The sequence below is a fragment of the Pseudoliparis swirei genome, chromosome 5 (assembly GCF_029220125.1).
Source record: "Pseudoliparis swirei isolate HS2019 ecotype Mariana Trench chromosome 5, NWPU_hadal_v1, whole genome shotgun sequence".
In the NCBI taxonomy this organism is placed as follows: Eukaryota; Metazoa; Chordata; class Actinopteri; order Perciformes; family Liparidae; genus Pseudoliparis; species Pseudoliparis swirei.
In genome coordinates this window covers 13,875,025-13,895,866 of record NC_079392.1, presented here as the reverse complement: position 1 = coordinate 13,895,866, position 20,842 = coordinate 13,875,025, and the positions used below count along the sequence as shown (strand labels likewise).

At 41.5% G+C, this 20,842-nt stretch overlaps 1 protein-coding gene across 1 annotated transcript in view; it reads left to right on the top strand.

Annotated features, from left to right (window-relative positions):
- ptprfa (protein tyrosine phosphatase receptor type Fa) overlaps positions 1-20,842 on the top strand; it is a 114,504-nt gene that overhangs the window by 57,371 nt on the left and 36,291 nt on the right. The window contains exons 12-13 of the mRNA XM_056414274.1: positions 43-255; positions 16,986-17,143. Coding sequence (XP_056270249.1) covers positions 43-255; positions 16,986-17,143 — 371 coding nt within the window. The remainder of the gene's footprint in view (positions 1-42; positions 256-16,985; positions 17,144-20,842) is intronic.

Sequence of the window (20,842 nt, the reverse complement as noted above, 5' to 3'; positions counted from 1 at the left end):
ATGCTTGTCCCAAAGTCACCTGTTGTGTCATCCTTCCGGCAGCTCCTGGAGGCCGGGGCCGACGGCAGTCTGCAGAGACGGAAGAGACAGAGCCAGGACCTCCTGCAGCCCTACATCGCTGCCAAGCTGGACGCTCTGCCTGAGATCTTCACTCTGGGTGACGAGAAGACGTACAACGGCTACTACAACAAAGCCCTCCCTGGCCAGCAGCAGTACCGCTGCTTTGTTCTGGCTGACTTGACGGACCACGAATCTGTGAGTGACCTCTATGTATGTGTACGGGCATGTACAGCACGGCAGCTTGAATGTATTGGAAAGCTTTAGTGGTCCAGTGAGTGCTGGGCTGGATCTTCACTCACGTGTGCACGTGGACACGTTGTTCATTTACAAGACTCTTTGACCAGTTGGCATCCAGCACAGTCAGTGGTGAACAGAGCAGGGTGAGGTATCATAAGGAAGAAGATGTTAGTAATAAAATAAAATTCAGGATTTTTGAACATTTCAAAAATCTTAATGGTAGGCACCATGAATATTGGAATTTTTCTATTCTGGTCAAATGTTGTTATTGATCTACTTCCAATATTTAGTTTTCATTTGTGCTCTTTTACTGGGCAGGTGAACCCTTTGAAACGGAATACGATGGTTTGTATTTCCCTCAATCAAAGAGAAAGTTGTTTGGAATAGAATATTAAGAGAAAGCTGCATTTCATAGGTCTGTTCTCGATGAATAACTAGAGTAATAACAATATTTGTATAACGTAATTAAAATAAATTCCGATCCTTCTCGCAACTTATTGACCGGCTGGGAAATGGAGCTCACATTTAAAGTACACAAAAATAAACAAAGGCAGCATTACGTAATGCATTATTACTCTCATGGCACATCGGATTTGGTCTTTGATCTCGTAGTGAGGCAAAGATTGCGGCCAACTGAATCCTCCTCTTCTCTGCTCACTCACCATTCGCCTCGCACAGTACAATAGAGGAAAGATATTTAAAATAAAATGTATATACATAATTTGATGTTCGTGATATTATTTTTTTTCTAAGTTATCAGTAGTTCACATTTGCCTTTTATTATTATTTTTACTATGTCTCTTTCTTTTTCGTTTTCTTTTGGTTTTCTTTTTCCTGTTCTGGTTTTTGTTGTTGTTGTTGTTGCTTGTACGACATTTTATGTTTTGATCCATATGTGTGTGTACTGTCTGTGTGCCTGTAGTAGTTGGGAGGGCGGGGTTAAAGGGTTCGGGGCGGGGACGTCCAACTCCTCATCTCAGAGGAGCCTACAGACCTCGGTCTTTGGACGGTCCTCCATTCGTACATTTTTTGTTGTTGTTAATGTCTGTCAGTATGTACACGTTATGTATGTACCTATGGAAAATAAATTACTTACTTACTTACTTACTCTGGAGATACGAAGGGCTCATTCTGAGCTAACGAAAACACATTTCTTAGCTTCAAGTGATTTACACAATAATCAAAACATAGTTATAAATATCAGATTTCATTTCTGCTCATAGATCCACATAAATGTGTCAGACTATCTTTTAAATAAAAAGCAAGAAAAAGGAAAGAATGCTAAAAATTAGCTGTGACTCAAATGTACAGTCAGCTCTGTTTTGCAATGAAGTTCTTTTTATTTATTTGTATCACACACAGTCAAGAATACATGTAAGATACTACTCTCATAATATGAAAATCATCTCACTCATCAGAGCTGCTCAATCTGCAGACGGCTGACCAAATTGTACTGACGTTAATCTGTGCGGTCAGTGTCAATCAAGTTAGTCAATGCCAATTTGAGGTTACAAATATTGCTACATTTTCACAGCAGCTGCCCATCTGAACATCAGCCTGTTTATCCTCGTGTTGAGATAGGATACATCACACATTTTATATTATGCCTTGCCTTGAGTGCAACATTTGTGAAAGCTGTATTTAATGATTGGGAAACTTGAAATTATGTGGTTCAGCTGTTCAGCGTGTATCGTTGCTGTATTGGATTGCATTATATATATATATTAGGGCTGTCAATCGATTTAAAAAAAAAAACTAATTAATCGCACATTTTGAAATTCATTAATCGCGATAAATCGCGATTAAAAGTTTTTTCTTTTTCTTTTTAACCCTTGTGTTGCCTTAGGGTCATTTTGACCCGAATCAATAATTACACCCTCCCCCCGCCTTTGGGTCATTTTGACCCGATTCAATGTTTCACCCTCCTGTTACCTTTATATTTACTAACATATTTTACCCTTTGGGTTCAATTTGACGCCAGCAATAAAAACCTCCAGAAAATTATTAGAATTAATATTGTTTTCCAAGTTTAAGTGTGAGGCACTTTATGTTTGTTTGTTGACTACCGAAAGAACACCGACATTAAACATTGAATGGGGTCAAATTAATCCTAAAGCGGGGGGAGGGTGTAATATTGATTCGGGTCAAAATGACCCTAAGGCAACACAAGGGTTAAAGACAAAACTTCACACAGAGCTGTGTTTTCAAAGAGGTTCCTACCTATAAAGTGCCAGCGAGGTATTTAATATTGTGGATGATAAATTGTTTCTTCAGTGAAACATCCAGATTAGTAAAAAAAAAGAAGTATATTTGAGACCCCATTGGTCCTGTCATCTTTAACATTAAACGACAGCAGAACAAGTGGCCTTGGTAAACTGACTGACATTCAAATATGTCACGTTAACCCTCTGGAGGCTGGGGGCATTTTCTCCATTTCACAAAAAAAATTAAATTCACCTTTTAAAGGCGTTTGCATATGACACATACCCACGTGTTATACATCAAACATTCCAGAACAATCTCAGCTCTCTATATGAGGCACATTTGTCCTTGCGCCGTGTTCGCTGGCTTCTGACTGACAGGCTGCTAATGGGTGCATTGGTTGTTTTTTTCGCAAAATGTTGACAGACAAACGGATTGACCAATCACGTTGAAGGTTTCGTGTGACGAGTTACTTCCGCGCCGCGTCACACGACACGTCGCCCCTCCGTTCCTCTGTGTATCAGAGGGGGAGACGGGAGGAAGGAGGAGCAGGAGGAAACCCGACTGATTCATCCACGAGTTTAAACTGATTTCTGCTCCTTATTTTCGCGGAGAAATAATTGTTTTAAAAACGGAAACAGTGTAAAAACTTCAACGCACACCGGAAGTAAACAAAGTTGCGTTAATTGCGTTAAAATATTTTAGTGCGTTAACGCGGCCAAATTAATCGCATAGATTAACGCGTTAACGCTGACAGCCCTAATATATATATACATATACAGTATATATATATATGAAGGTGTTCCTGTTTCTTTTTTTCTCCACTCAATGGTACCTCAGCAGAACCAAGCGTTGTAATAATACAAATGGAGTCCCTAGCACCAATTGTTTCATTGTGTCATGTGCTACTTCTGCATTCTTAGAGTAGTCAGAGACTGGCCAAAGGTAGCTATTACCATGTGAGGGAGAGGCTTGAGTGTGACTGGATTAAGTCTGCCTCGCATACAGCAGCGTCATGCCAGGAAAAGTTCACCGAGGCTTTTGCTTGACACCTTTCGCCCTTTAATAAATCAGAAAACTACACCAGAGGACGTGGGGATGGCTCAGGCAACGTGGAGAGGTTTTTAATATCCGGATCTATAGCGGCTCATTCGTCGCCTTTTATAATAGTCAGATCGTTCCTAAAAAAAAGTCCACTCCCATCCTCACATTCAGGGACTTACAACTGCTCTGTGTCCTATACATTTCCCCCAAGGCATTCAAGGCATCGCTAGATAAACAGAGCAGAGTTTGTAGTAAGTGGCATTGTTTTTCCTCCTCGGTTTTTGCTATCCGTCAAAGAAAAGAGCTTCCCCTCAGGCAGCAGTGCACACATGCCGGGCAAGACGTCTTTGACTCATGTATGCATCTGCAGGTCTATCTCTCCGGCAGGAAAGCCATTAGCTCTGCTGTCATCCACAGGCATCTTGCTTTCAGAGAACAGCATCCTCAGACTCACTGCAATCCCTTTTGTTTCTGATATGAGTTTTTTTCCCTCGTGGCATCTTCAATCAAATGGGTTAAGATCTTAGGGGGGGATTTGGTCTGATAATACCAGAGTGTTGTTATCCGTACTCCATACATTTTGAGTTTATTCCTCAGTCATATATACTGCGTTATGCTTCCAAAAACACCACATTCCGCCACCGTGGGTCTGGTATCAGGGTTATCAGCCGTCACCGTTGTATGAGCGCGGTGATTAGCTAACCAATACAACAATAAAATTCTACCCAGACCGAAGAAAATCACTAGCTCAATACCCTCGAAACAGTCGTATTGTTACAGCAATAACAACAATAAGGCTACTCGCACAACAGCGTTGCCTTGTGAAGGAATCCACACAACACACTCGCCTCTCTCTTTTCACCTTATGCCCGGCAGCTTTATCGCTAGTCAGTGACCGCCCATAGGCTCGAGATCAAAACAGAATTGCAAACAGTATGTTTTTTTTATCCAAATGTGACTATGTCATGATGTTGGTATTTGTAAAACAATGTCCAGGCTTGAAGGTTACGGTAAACATAAAGCTTTGGATAAAATGGCCGACGTGGAAGCTTCAAAATTGAACTGCTTTATCGCATAGAAATCCTGATTCTTCAGAAACGACCACTGAGTGTTAAAATGTTGCTTGATTCCGACAGCATCGTCCCATCGTTACAACAACCAGCTCGTCCATGTGTTGATAAGATAAAGAAAGTCGACACAATCACAAGGACACTTGTCTAATATAATGCAGCATTGCAGTAACTGCAATCTTGTAAAAATTGTACGAAATGATTTTGAAACAAATTTGCAATTATATGGCTCAGCTCTTTGGTAAAGCCACAGTGTGTATTGTTGCTCTATTAGATTGCATTATATATTGTTATTTTCTCCACGCTATAATGTTTTGGCGTCCTTGATCAAGTGTTTCTTGGCAGATCCAAGAGTGGTAATAATACAAATGGATTCCCAGAGGTTGTCGGTCTGACCCAGCACTAATTGATTCATGTCATGTACTCCTTTTATTTTTTAAATAGTGTTTTTATTGGAAAAGAGGGAATATAATAATATGCGGAAATTCACTCAAGAAACAGTAGATTTTATTTATTTTTATTTTTAAACCCCTCTCTCCCCAATCCATGCCTCCTTAATACTAGAGAAATAAAATAAAAACCATCAACTTTGCCTGAGCCGTCTCCCTCACTGTCAATTTAAACTAAGTTCTTATCGAGTGACCCTTTTGACAGATTACTGTATCTGATATGTTTAAAGTTTGCCTTTTTAATGCATCAGGATTTGTAAAGTATATGTTAAAAAAAATTATCAAAATAGATTGTTTCTTTGAGAAACCTAAATCCTTGTCTGAGATCTGGGATGTGTATTGTTGATTTGAAATAATTCATTTTTAGAGAAGCTTCCAAATTCACATCGACGATTTTTCACAATATTGAAGACACTGGATCTGACATGTATAGGTCATCTGCATATAAAGAAACTCTATGTTCAATACCCATCCTGTGAATGTATGGGCCGTGATGTTTTCAGTTAGATTGTACGGGGCTCGATGGCTAAGGCAAAAGGGAAGCGGACTGAGGGGGTGTCCTTGTCATGTGCATGAAATGATTTGATCATATAACTAGTCTGTGTATCCAGGAAACTAATATAAGGACAAATCTAAACGTTTCCAATACTGCAATAAATAATCACAATCAATTCTGCCTAAAACTTGTGGAACTTCCTTATGCTGCGTTCACACCAGAAACGTTGCAAATTTTTGATGCGAGTAGATCCCATGCAAAATCAATGCACAGATGCGAATGGTTACCCAAAGTCTTTAAGGAAGACTTTTGGCAAGATTTGTGATAAACTTTCCTTTTCCCGAGAGTCATGGTGTTAAATTATTGGAGACCTCAAAGAACATGATCCTCACTGTCCTCCCAGCCATATCCAGGTTGTAATGAGCGTGGTGGTAACTTATGTCCTTTGTTATCAGGGAAGGCAAACTGCAAATCCCACCACCTACGTCAGCTGATCGAGAGCTAGAACTTGGGGTAAATCACATTTCTTGGCCCTCGATTAAGAGTTAGAAGTTAGTGGTCAAAACCTTCCCCCATAAAGTGGGACAATGCTTTGAGAGCTGCTACGTCATCGGTAGTCTTCCCTGGCGGTTTACCACATAGACAATAGTGGTGCTCTGTCAGCTAGCAAGCCGTGCTCCTCTACTGCCAGTGGAGCGGTAACAAGCGCAGCATCTTTGCTGCTGGACCTATGTACCACATGCCATCAGCTTGGCCAAATGCAACATGGAAGTATGTAGAATGTAGTTTAGACTGTCATGCAAAACTGACTGTCTCTGTGGTAAACGCCAGCAAAGACTGGATTCATGTATTTCCTTTAGGTGGGTCAGTTTGTGACGATGTAGGAAATGTTGTGGTAAAACATTGAGAGAAGTGAGGACACTGAAAGGAAATCCACTTCACAGGCTCGGTGTTTGGTTTCTTCTACGAACCATTTGAGATGCATAGGAACTTGTTCTGTGTTTGGACTCGAATCTCCAGAAATATGCGGCTGATACAACTTGTGTTGGGCTTCTTTCAGTCCTGGTAACCCCCGCCCTGTTTTCAGCCTTATTCATTAGTGTGTAGTCTTTGACAATGATTGTCTCATTGTGTTAAGTACATAAAAACAGAATAGCAAAGCCTGGATTCCTTACATGACACTCAGCTGAATGTGATTCAAACCTGTACAAAAATAGAAACCTAATCACATTCATTGAAAAACGGCAAGTACACTTAGCTTTTATTGCTACTGCAAAGCTGCTGGCAGAGGGAAAGGAAGAAGGGAGGGGAGGGCGGTGCTGGAGAATGAAGCAAAAGGGCACTGCAGCTCTCTGTGGCCCCCACTGCTGGTAAACAAGTTGGGACGTGTGAAATTGGATAAAAGAAAAAACGACATATAAACAGTGTGATAACTTACAGCAGAGGAAGGAGGGGGTAGTGAGCACTGCAGCTTCCTCTGAATGCTGGGCCCTGTGGGAGTGACAGAGAGGTGAGGAGAAAAGAGAGAGGTGGAGAGAGAGCGAAAGAGAGGGAGCTTAATGGGGGGGGTGGGAGGATAAGTCGAATAAGAACGAGGGAGGTGGGCACCTGAGGGAAATGCACAGGCGCACTTGAGAGGGGGGGATGCGGCAATCATCGGAGAGAGAATGGGCTTGGATGAGCTTGTGTTGTAGGAGAGAAGCTGAACTTTGAGGAGAAAAGACGAGGGAAAGAGAGAGGGATGGCAGTGCGGAGGACTGGGGAATGTGGGAAATACAATGAACCCACTGGATAGGATCCAGTTTGTCATATTACAGGAGTGGCCAGCGGAAGGCAGAAATCTTCAAGAGTTCTGGGAAATAACAGAGCTGTCAAAATGCATTAGAATCACACATTGTTTCTGCTTATTGTATGAGTCAAGGGCTCTTTTATTTGGTGGGAGATTATGGAGAAAGGAAAGAACGGTGAAATGTTTATCCTCCCACTGGTATTAATCCACTTATTCTGCTTCGCACAGCCAACCTCCTCATATTTAGCCTGGAGCATCGGTACATTTTTCACCCCTAAAGGTTTACTATCTATGAGGAAGCACCGCTGAGATAGATCACCTCCAAACTCTCCCTGCCCCGAGATTTCCTAAATATACTTTAGAATACGCTTCTGTGCCGCCTAAAAGCCGTGAAAACTGTCAATTGGAGAAAATAAAAAATGTTGTTTGTGTAGCTCAAGTAATACGTCAGAGAAAAGAAGGCTGAGAGAGCTGAGCGGGCTGATGAGCCGATTATGTTATCAAGCTCCACCTTTTAGAAGTTGGGTTTCCTCTCTAGACGATTTGAAACCCATTTGGAAGTTGCAGTGATTTATAACAGTTTAGGAAGGCATGAACAAACAATGTGTTGTTCTCGAGGGACAAGCAATTTATGTTGACCTTTAATTTGTCAGAAATGACAATCTCTCAGGATACCGGGTCGCAAGCCTGACAGTGCACTGCTTCTTTGGACCCTGCGGACATCTCCCTTTGGACAAATGCTAAATGAATTCAATGTATTGGTTGTTCAGTGGTCCTGCAATAAGGCCTCCTACCCCAACAATAAAAGCACAGAATATCAATAATATTCAGAGGAATCGTTTATGAGTGGAATAGAGTAATACCGCACCACCGGCATCCTTGTGTACATACAGTACATAAGCATCCTCGTATCCAGTAGAGCACAGGAAGAGCAGAACAGAAACCCGCTCATTAGAATGATGATCCTTAGCGCAATAATGAAAGAAACTCTACAAGGCACCTCCAACATATTTGCTCACCTTTCATCAAGTCAACTACACTACTTAATCAACACCTTTATTCCACTTGAATACAAGCTTCATTTCTCTCGACCCCGCACAATTGCCTAAAAGAGAAGAGGGAGACAAACTGAAGCGATGCTATCCGGGTGTCATGCAAAAAAGAAAAGATAATTAGAGCTTAACGTTTTCAACCAGAGGAATACATGTCTGCAGATGCACTACAAAAGCATCTGTCTTTACAAGTCATTGCTCTTGAATTTAGCAGCGAGGCTTTTTTATGCTTGTGCAGTTTCCAGTGGACCAGGGCACCCTAGCAGGAAGAAGCCAAGCAACCAGCAGAACGCTGTACAGGGCAGGCTGCTCATCTCCGTGGCAACACGACACGGAGACATCTTGGACACGGCGCCAACACCGTCACCTCTTCACGTTCTGCTAATAGCTCAGTTGCACCTCTAAGATGAAGACTAATAAGGATGGGGGTCAGAAAAGTAAACTATGGGCTGGGAGTTACATGGCTTAAAATATGTAGTCGTAATAACAACGGGTCAGAAAAACTCGCCACTGTCACTTTTGGTGTCAAACAGCGGTCTCTCGGTTGGAAGTCCTGTTGGTTTGACTCCTCGGACTGTAAAACAGCCACAGAATGTCTGGTTATACTTAGCTGCTTCAACTTCACTCAGCACATCAATTTACCGACCACGGCTTCATCACCTCTCGACTGGACTACTGCAAAAGCATCCTGTACGGCACCAAAATCATCAACAAACTACATCCAGAACTCAGCTGCTCGTCTGCTCTCCCACTCCCACACATTACATGACCTTAGTCCACCAGAGACCACATGACCCCAGTCCACCAGAAACCACATGATCCCAGTCCACCAGAGACCACATGACCCCAGTCCACCAGAAACCACATGACCCCAGTCCACCAGAGACCACATGACCCCAGTCCACCAGAGACCACATGACCCCAGTCCACCAGAAACCACATGACCCCAGTCCACCAGAAACCACATGACCCCAGTCCACCAGAGACCACATGACCCCAGTCCACCAGAGACCACATGACCCCAGTCCACCAGAGACCACATGACCCCAGTCCACCAGAGACCACATGACCCCAGTCCACCAGAGACCACATGACCCCAGTCCACCAGAAACCACATGACCCCAGTCCACCAGAGACCACATGACCCCAGTCCACCAGAAACCACATGACCCCAGTCCACCAGAGACCACATGACCCCAGTCCACCAGAGACCACATGACCCCAGTCCACCAGAAACCACATGACCCCAGTCCACCAGAGACCACATGACCCCAGTCCACCAGAGACCACATGACCCCAGTCCACCAGAAACCACATGACCCCAGTCCACCAGAGATCACATGACTCCAGTCCACCAGAGACCACATGACCCCAGTCCACCAGAGACCACATGACCCCAGTCCACCAGAAACCACATGACCCCAGTCCACCAGAGACCACATGACCCCAGTCCACCAGAGACCACATGACCCCAGTCCACCAGAAACCACATGACCCCAGTCCACCAGAGACCACATGACCCCAGTCCACCAGAAACCACATGACCCCAGTCCACCAGAAACCACATGACCCCAGTCCACCAGAGACCACATGACTCCAGTCCACCAGAGACCACATGACCCCAGTCCACCAGAGACCACATGACTCCAGTCCACCAGAGACCACATGACCCCAGTCCACCAGAGACCACATGACCCCAGTCCACCAGAAACCACATGACTCCAGTCCACCAGAGACCACATGACCCCAGTCCACCAGAGACCACATGACCCCAGTCCACCAGAAACCACATGACCCCAGTCCACCAGAGACCACATGACCCCAGTCCACCAGAAACCACATGACCCCAGTCCACCAGAGACCACACGACCCCAGTCCACCAGAGACCACATGACCCCAGTCCTTCAAAAGCTCCCTGACTCCCCCACAGCAAATAATCCAGTTCAAGTTGTTCCTCATCACCTACAAAGCCCTTCACAGCCTGAACCCCTTCAATTTAACAACAAATGCTATTCTACTGAACGTTATTTGACATTCAAAGTTGTCAGTTTTGTTGGTAGAAGTTCTCACAGTAATTACAAAGTTCCATAAAGCTTAACACTGAAAAGTACGGATTGTTTTTCAAGGCAAATGAGTAAGTGATTTCGCTTAAAAACTTTTTAAAAATTATTCCTGTTGAAGAAATCATTCATTAATAATCAACAGCATCGAGCGTAAGAAACCTGAGCCTGTTTCATGGAGGATACTTGGGAGGGCGGATATTAATGATGGCTGGTTGGTGGTGACAGGAGAGCAACTAGGGTGATAAACTGAATAATCTGTATGGATTTTCTTTACATCACGACATTCTAAGTGGATCATGTTGTCGGCTCTGCTCTAATTCTAATCTCCACACTCCAATCTCGTTACTCATCTCCACCCGCCCAGAAAACCCTCCACCCCCACCCAAAGGGTAAGAACATAGTCAGCAAAAAATATGCATATTTAAACATCTACATAACCAAAGACAAACCTATCTGGTGCAAAGATGTTACACAAAACATATTGATTGTAGAAATGGACCTTCATATATGATTCTCCCTGTTATAACAGGTATATTTTCATAATTTCTTTGTTGGGAGCTTTCCCTTATTCTGTTTTAATTTGCTGTTGATGCACATTTTACAATTCACTCCATGTTACTTGTTGTCTGGTGAATTAAAAATCATGTAAAAGTCCAACACTACAAATGTAATTTCTTGATGATCTGTGGTTTAGAAACACTGTAAAGAACAACATGATCTTAAGATGTATCAATCAACTCGTGCCCATGCATATATAAAAATTCATCCAGACAACCTTCCTCTCAACACAGTGCTTCCTCAGCAATACAACAGCTATGGCATAATTAAATGTATCCTCATACAACGGTTCTTATGATAGTTCATATAAACTTATATTTTGTGTACGGTGCATTATGCAGAAGAAGAAGAAGAAGAAGCGACCTTGAGGCTCAGCTTGGGGAGGACTGGAGTAAACGCAGCAGAAACTGATCTAAAAACAGCTGCAAATTAGCAGGAGAATAAACTAAAAAGTAGAATTCTAATCCATTAGTCCAAATAGAAAGGTTATTTTGAGTCATATGTGCATGCTTTTGCATTCCTTAACAATTATTTTGACTTTCCTCAGACCTCACAGAGTCCTTATCCAGGAGGCGCAGGAGGCTGAAATTCATCGTTATTCTTTTGTGAGCACAAAAAGCTTCACAGTGGTGAGATGTACGCCTGATCACATCAGCGTGTTTTGTTAGTTTCAGATCCCCACTTGGATAAAGAGTACAGCGCTTCCCTAAGCCTAGTCTCCACCAGAGAGTCCCTCCATGACTGAGTGTCCGTCAGACGGTCCCCAATGACGCCATTCACAGCACACTACAGGACAGGTTGATTCTGGCTGCCTTTCACATCATGAGGACTGAGCTCTGGTCTTTATTGACATCATGTGACTGGTTTCATTTCCTCTGATGACACGATCAGGGGCTTATTGGTGAAACCTGTGACTTCAGGTTATCAGCATGTTTGACACATGACTGCTCTTATCTGTTTACAACAACAGAGCATTAAAATGTTTCTTATCTTAAAAAATACTCTTCATCCCTGTTAATATACATTTGTTTTATTCTGAAACCTATGACTTCATTCTCATTATTTTAGAACTTTATTCTCGTAGAATGAGGACATCATTTTTGTAATATTGGGACTTTATTTCTGTAATTTTAGGACTTTATTCTCACCATATTAGGACGTTATTCTTGTAATATGAATACAGCTATTGAAGTCCAGGGGTTTATACATTAATTAAAACAACTTAATGTAAAATTGAGGTGAATAGGTGCCACATGCACAAGAGTTTACTTCCCTGAACAAAAGACACAAGAGGAAGGATATGTAAATAATGCAGAATTGTATATTGACTCAGCAGAGATAACATTGAATGTGAAAAGTTGGTCTATAGAATAATTAATATTTGAAAGCAACACAGAATGCATGACAACCTTCCTGCACCATAACATTATGTGTGGATATTTGGAAGTGTTGCCTGTTTTCCTTCTGAAACATTTAGATATTTCTACAATAAATTCATGCAGGAGAAAATCACCAGAATGCCATGTTTATGAAGTATCTGGATGTTCACCAGAAAATGTATTACATTTTGTACATCATCCTGAGAAGACATGATTCTGAATCCCGTTTCCTGTACCTTTTTTAATGAAAGTTTTTTTCTAGCATACACTTAATACATCATGTAAATAGTTTTCAAGGCAAAGTATCGAAGATGCCGTCAGATTCAAAAGCTTGCTTGATTAAGATGCTTGATTCCATCTAGAGTAAAGTAAATACCCATCCAAATGCACTAGATTTATGGTATGTACGTGTGGATGTTAATGCGTTTGCAAGGGTCTCAGACGATGGTCAGTCATAACGCATTTGTTTAATTTCAGTATTCTACAACATGACAAATGTACAACAAATGTCTTCCAGCCTCAAAGGTCATGGATAATTCATTTGTAACGTTGGCCCCGATATCACAAGCTCAAGAGTGTCTGGAAACTGTGTAAAAATTAATGAATCAAGAAGGAAGCAAAGCCGGTGGTGGGGGTGACATTGTTTTTAACAAGCAGCATTCTTAAATGGTGTTTACAGCGCTGAGGTGGAGCCAGGCACCTGTCAAGCTCACAGGAATATTTATGGTCTGTTTGGCTTACACAGTCCAACCTACTGCACTTAAAGTGACAAGCAGCACAGTTACGTAGAGTGAATAACGCCTCGCGAGGTATGTGACTCCTAATTAATCTTCATCACAATGCCAACATTGAACTTTTTACAAATCTGGAGGGCAGCTCATTAATCAGGATGTAGAGACGAGGATTTATTTTCTTTGATGGTCAATGATACAGGGGCGTGGTAAGATATCAAACACTTTGATTCTATTGGTTGCATTAAGGGAATGGATGGATCCAGCACCTTTGGAGTTGGAACCTTATTGTTGAAGACTCAGTCAGGATAGCTCAATGTTGACAATTGTTTTGTTGCATCACCCAACGTATTGCATACAATGTTTCTTTGGGGCAGCAACAGTTGGTAGCAGAATGTATATTTATGGGAAAAGTGATAGACTCTTTTGTTGTTATGATAATTGACGAGAACAGACTTCTGTTCATATGTATCGTTATTGTGTGTCGTAAATTGCCCATCTTTGCATATCATTGTTATCGGAAAGCAACAAACAAACAAAATGTTCATTGTGACCACTGATGCCACTGTATTCAAAACAGTGTCCATTGCTCACCCAATTTTAAAAGGATTGAAGTATAAATGCGATCATGTTGATGGCTGAACGGTAATTGGATGCTGCAGCATCATGGAACATAAGTTCACTCATTTACACAGAATACAGCAAAAATTCCAACAAACAACATCTGCCCAACACAGATCTAGCCTGCACTGATTGTGAATGCAGTCGTAGAGATGTTTCACATTAAACTACGCTGTGTGAGAGGATATGTCACTCATGCAACAGCATACATGGTTTTAATGCATCCTCATTGTTTTCCAATGGCAATGGAGTTTTAAGGTACTATGTTGTGAGGTGAAATGGAAAAATACTTTCTGTAGCACATGCTTTGGAATATTGTAATACTCTCAATATAAGTTGTTTACAGTTTATTAAAACACAAGTTATTTATTATTTTCTTGTTCCAGACCTTCCCCAGATTTCAAATAGTTTCTGTATGAGGCAGACGGGGCATTCAAGCATGCAATGTAAAAACATCGGTTTATAAACTGAGCTCAACAAACTACAGATGTGATATGATTCAAAGATCCAGGGCATGTTGGATTTCTTTGGTGTTAAATTTCAGCAATTAATTTGGTGAGTCCACTGAGATGTTGGTATTAAAATAGAATCATCCGTTAGGTATGGTTTAATATAAACATACAACACTAAAGTATTTGATATAATTGGCAACGCTTCTAAGTGAGCTAAAGATAGACTTCAACTCGTTTGAAAGAGTGATGGAATAATAAGTTGCTCTGCCTGAAAACTTCTTCTTTTTTTTAAATATATATATATATATGATTTATTGGTAGAAATTACAAAACAAGACTTAAAGTACAATATACCTCACAAATAAGGAGTGAAAGGATAACATATCACACAGTCAAATGGTGAGGATACACATTACAGCCCCCCTCCCCTCCCTTTCCCAAAACAAATAAACAACACGGCAATTTGATAGACAAACAGAAAAGAAAGTTATAAACGCAACCAAAGCCCAACATCAACAACTGGCTGTGAAATGCTTGTAGTGACAGATAATATTTTGGCCACCTTCTCTGACCTTCAACTCTCTCACATCTATAGATACATCCACTCACACACGCATATCCACTTGCATTAATTGAGCAGTGTAAAGACTGTAAATGAGGGGGGAAAAAATAACTAAAATAAACAGAAACAAAAGACATACACATAAAAATAAACAATAAATAAAACAAACAACAACAACAAAAAAGGTATTGAAAACAACTTAAACAAAAAAGAAAAATGCTGCATGCTGCGAATGTGCTACCAATTAAGCTAGTTAAAACAGGGCACTGGTGCGTTGTTGGGGCGAATTAATCAATGGCGGCGATATCTAGTTGGGTAGACCTGACGTGCTCCAAGAAGGGTTCCCAGACCTTACAGAACTTAGTGGAAGTGCCTCGTAAAGAGTACTTAATTTTTTCTAGTGACATAAAACGAAGGGCATCTCAAAGCCATTGAGAGTGGGAAGGGGGGTGGGAGTTTTTCCAATGTAGCAGGATAAGACGCCTCGCTAAGAGTGACAGAAAGGCCACAAGTTCACAGAAGTAAGACGGTAGTGAGTTCCCAGAAGGTAGAACACCAAACAGGGCAACTCATGGTGAGGGACAGATATTGGTAGAAGTTGCCTGAAAACTTCTAAGACCTCATGTGTCTGCTAGCAGCCGTGTGGTTTGGACAGGAGAGCTGCCCTGCTGTCTAATGATGTCAGGGCTGGCTCAGGTCCAGAAGGCCCTGTGAAGTTGTTTGCATTATTAGATTTGTCCTCATTGATGCAAATCCTCCACTGTGCTTCTTCCTTCCTCCCAGTCCTCCTCTTCACAATCAGCCGTACACTCCCACATCCAGTACAGCCAACACAGCAGCCTGCCGCTCTCTGTCTCACCTTGTATCCCCCCCACCACAACTACCACTACCACCACCACCATCACAATTAACCAGCTGACCCCTGAATCAGCCTTTCAACACATTGTGTGTGTGGGTGTATGCAGGACTTAAAGCTCCTCCATAGGAATCCTGTCTTACTAAACACCCACCCACTAGTGTCCACCTTTAACAATGTGGGTCACCTGTTCAGGGGAGGTAAACTGAAAATAGTATAGCTGCGGAATGGTTTATCAAAAATATGTCCCCCATACTTTGTTCACAGTCATTTATGAGACTATAAAAGGTTCTACCTGGAACCAAAGAGGGTTCTCCTATGAGGACAAGCAGAATTACCCATTGTAGTTAGCACTTTTATTTCTAACAGTATGCTTTGAGGGAGAAAGCAGTTCATTTTGGCACAATTCTTTTGAATTAGTTTTATTATGTTGACAAAAATGTATAGTTATTTTACTTTTAGACATTTGAATGTTTCACTCATTCTAGAATGTTTGGTCCTCAAAACGTTCGTGGGCTACAGCTGTGTTGATGTTTTTGATGTGGACATGTTACAGGTGTTCTCATGCGAGGTCAAGGGATTGTGACTTGTTTATACCATAATGTAATATAACTGACTGTCCAGTAGTAAAAGTAAGGTTAGTGTGACTCCACATACCTCGCCCTTTATAAGGGAACCTTAACTTGTAGCATAGCTTTGTGTAAATGTCAAGCTGCTTTGTTGCTGCTTCTTAACCTTTTTGTGTGGCTTTGTGGATGCATTTGATTCCTAAATCTGTCCATTTATCTTTAAAATGGTGGCACCATTTTTTTTTGTCGGGGAAGAAATGTTGTTAATAAATATTTGTCATCCATAAATTGTTTTGAGGAAAGCTGGGCCAAAGTGAGAGAACCAGTCAGTTTGTAGCCCTTGTACACCGTTCTCAGATAAGTATAGAAGGCAAGCATCATCTTCAGGTAAAAGGTACCCTGTGTAGTAGTGCTAAACCCCAGGAGAGTATGATGATTTGTCATTGGTGTTGTGTGTTGTGTATGCATGTGTGTTGTATATGTACATATTTATTTTGTTTTGTATTTTACTTTGTATACTTCTATATCTTTCATCCCTGTTTTTTATATTTTGTGTTTTGTTTTTTATTCTTGTTTTTTATTCTTGTGTGTTTGGTTTATTGGTGCTGCTACTGTGACGACAAATTTCCCCTTGGGGATTAATAAAGTATATATCCATCCATCCATCCATGGTATTGTACTCTATGTGGACAAGCTCATAGAGTACTGTCATACGTATATAAGTAGATCAGGGTATAGTTGACCCCCCTCAGTTACTGTGAACTGACTCTGGATCATCCCTCTGGTCATTTTCAGACATTTGCGGCCAGCCCGTTCTCTGAGCCCATCATGGTGAAGCTCCACAGTGGGATGACCCGACAAACTGAGGACCCAGAGATGCTGTGGGTGATGGGTCCGGTGCTGGCGGTCATTCTCATCATCATCATAGTCATTGCCATTCTACTCTTCAAGAGGTGAGTCTGACGGTAAAAAACTAATCCCCCCGATCTACTCAGGCGTTGATTGACATTTTAGTCAGTGGTCAAATAAACGGTATTTAATAACATGAAAACAATGAAGTCAATGAAAACAGGAAAGAAGGCTGCAGATGGCACCAAATCATCGAACAATTGAAATACACTTTCTACTAACTGAAGTTCACAGCTATCTTATGGGCATTATCCAAAAATAAAAGGGAAATCAGAAATATTTTTTCAACACTCTCTCCTCTCCACTCTTTCCTGGACTCTTAAACGTGAGGTCAGCCACCGGCTCTCAACCAAACACTGGCCACACACACACTAAGCATCGCCACGTTGAGCCACGGTCATATGCATCAGTGATGATGGAAAAATAGATCTGGAATACGTTTGGCGCTTAACTGTCCAGTTAACCGTGATAAGGATTCAGTGGTCAGCGACAGTTTAATGCAATCAATAAGACACGTTTTCATAAAGGGTGAATGACCACAATCAGAAGTGCTCCTTGATAATACCGTCATCATAGAGAAGATATTTGGCTGAATGGGTGCAGTAGTATGTGAGATTAGCTGTGGGCGAACAGACAGACAGATACGCACGCAAGCACAACCAAGCACATCATATCCTGTTTGAGATCTATATAAAGCACAAACCAGGAACAATATATATCGGAATACAATTAGATGACTGCATTACAATCTGTTCAGGTTGCAGGAAAACAAATGAAACCCTCTACCTTCATGTTTCTGGGTAAATATGTCATCTATATTTGATTTCTAGTTCATATTCCAATTAAAATACACTACATCCGGTATTTTATGTAACATAAAGTATATGTTCTCCATCAGTAAACATTTTTTCATGATTTTAGATAGTGTTTTAAATAATAGAACAGATTTTATTTTATATCAGTTTTCTGTGGAAGATAACCAATTTCAGTGGAATAAATGTAAATAAATGCAAGAAATAGCCGCACTCTGAAACCAAAGCTACCGCCGTGATAATAGCAGAACGTTTTTAAGTGTTTAAAATACCATTAGCAGTCGTGTTTGCATACGTAATGTCATGAAGAGGACGGGACTGGTGTCGGTACACCTGGAGGAACGTTCAATGTGTTCCTTCTGCAGCAGCCCAGAGACACCTGCAGCCTTTTCTTCAGCGCAGCAGACGACAAGAACACTTTACAAGACTCAGGCACCCAGAAATGGTCCGAGTGGCTATTTTGTAGAGCACAGACTGACATTTGTCTTCGCCGAGCGAGCCCGAAGGCCCTCCGCAGCATCTGGGGCGTGGCGCCGCTCTTCCAGGCTAACAGTTGGCTCGTACTTCCTGTGCTCGGATCCAACATCTGGAGCTGCTGACGGGGCTGAACTCACCCCTGACCCTTCCTTATGGCCGCCGCTCTGCTCCAACCTTTTACTCATTCTTCTCTGTTTTTGCTCCTTCACGTCACGCGTTCATGGAGGCCACGAGGAAAGCCTCTCCAACTGAAATTGCATATAACTGCATTTTATCTTCTTATATATCAACATGTTCATAAGTACATAATAGTATCATAGATGATTAAGGGTTTACATCTATTTTGTTTACATTATGAACATAAGTTGATCTTCAGTAGAGTAATAAAGAATAACGAATCTAAAATTAAACTTTACATTTAAATTGTAATAAGACTCTTAGAGCCTGTTAGAGCCACGCTGGCTGTAATCATCTCTCTTTAAAAAATTGTCCCCAGGTGATCCGTCCCTGTAAGTGACGAGCGCCACAATCCACAGTTGTGAGTGAGACCAGTGCAAGTTTATTCCACACAGCTGGCCAGCGCCCTGTGACGTGATTCCTACTCCGCTCTTATTGTCTTATTGTCTCATTATCTTATTGTCTCGCCTCTCTATGAATAATGACAGATGATGTGGCTTGTAGGCGTCCACGTAAAGAGTGTTGTTCATTCGCACGGTATAAGTGATGTCAGACAAATTTAATGACAATATCCACAAGATGTGAAAAACATTGTAAAATAAATATATTTTATAGTAAAAATGTTATTATGTTATAGAGGCCATTTTATGTCTACATAATACTGTGCCGAATAATTCATAACTCTGACATTCTGATTTTTTATATTAATAACTTAGTGAAACATTGCGTGCATTAGTCCATTTTCTACCTCATCCTCACACATATCTAATAAAAAGTTACTAGTTTTGTTGTGTCTAACAAAAACCTACAACACACAACACATTTACCTGCATTAGTCCTTTTCAAAAAAAATTTGTCTTTCTTGAACAAACAACAACAACAAAAAAAAAAAAAAAAAAAAACTATGAAAAGAAAGGAAAGAATAAATACTTAGTTACAACTACTAACTGAACTACAATGATGTGACAAATAAATTAACATTGACCTCTTGTTTCACACCCCACCGGCCTCCTGGCTGAGAGACCTTTGTCTGTCTCACACACGGATTATCAACCATATTTCTCCAAACAGTGTTCATGTGATATTAGTCCAGTGCTACCGGGCATCTCTGTGATTATTTCTGTTTCTCTGTTGCCACCCTAGCAAACAGGTTTTAACAGTATATGTGTGCAGTTCACAACGTGGTGTAAATACGGGGCCCTCAGTTTATGTTAATCTGGCCCTCTACTCTAAATTCATGCTACGTTTAAGTAAATGTGACTATTATTCATGGCTGGATTCCTCACTCACTGCATAATTATAAATGGCAATAAAAGAAGATGCGTGTAAGCTGGAGAAGAGGCTGCTCGGCTGGCTGTGGATCAGATAAAGAGTGCAGGGAGGAGTGGAGCAATAAGTAAGGTGCTGTAATGCGCTCCATGGGAGGGACTTCCTGTCCCCTGTGACACTGTGTGGACTTCCCACTGCTGACAACTTGTAAATGAACCCTTTCTCTCTCTCTCTGCTTCCTGTTCACCCTCTGCATGCTTTCTGTGGACGCAGCAACCAAGAAAGGTGAGTGCCTCTCTTCGTTCTTACACACAGACACATACACACACACACTCACACAGCCTCAAGGTGCTTTCTGAAAGCGATGTGGTGAAGTGATAGATGCTGGTAGTTTCTGCTGCACTTTTCAGCATCACAACTTCATTCCTGCTTCTCTGAGCTGTCTTTTTTTTCAAATCTGGAGACACGTTACCTTCAACTGACAGCTCTCGCAAGCGTGTGTCAGAGTGTGTGAGAGCATTTCACGTTTCTTTCTTTGAGTGTGTCTGCTGCTGCTCATTTCTAATCCTCCCTCGGCAGTTGGTTCACCTCACACACCTGCAGCTGCAAAACAAACTGGAGGCAATAACTCCAAACGCCTCTTGTGTTTCCTGCCGAGATCACTGTCTTCATCACTGTCTTCATCAGTCACTTGCTTTGTAAAAAGTAGTGACCGCTCCAGCCAGTGTCTTTAGTCCTCTAACCAAATTGCTTATTTGTGTGTTCATTTACTTACATTTTCCTTAATCACTTAATTTGTTCTCTTTAATGATTATTGTTGTATGCAAAAATGTCCATACTGGGTTCATAAGCCCTAATATTCACGTTATAACTGTTAAGAGTCGGTTCTACTTGGACAGTCGCACCAACATTACGAGGAAACGTTTGTATCATTTAAACTCTGTGTGCTCCTCCCATCCATGTTCAGGTCTGTATGAGCATGCATATCTAAACATCTAATCAAAGGAA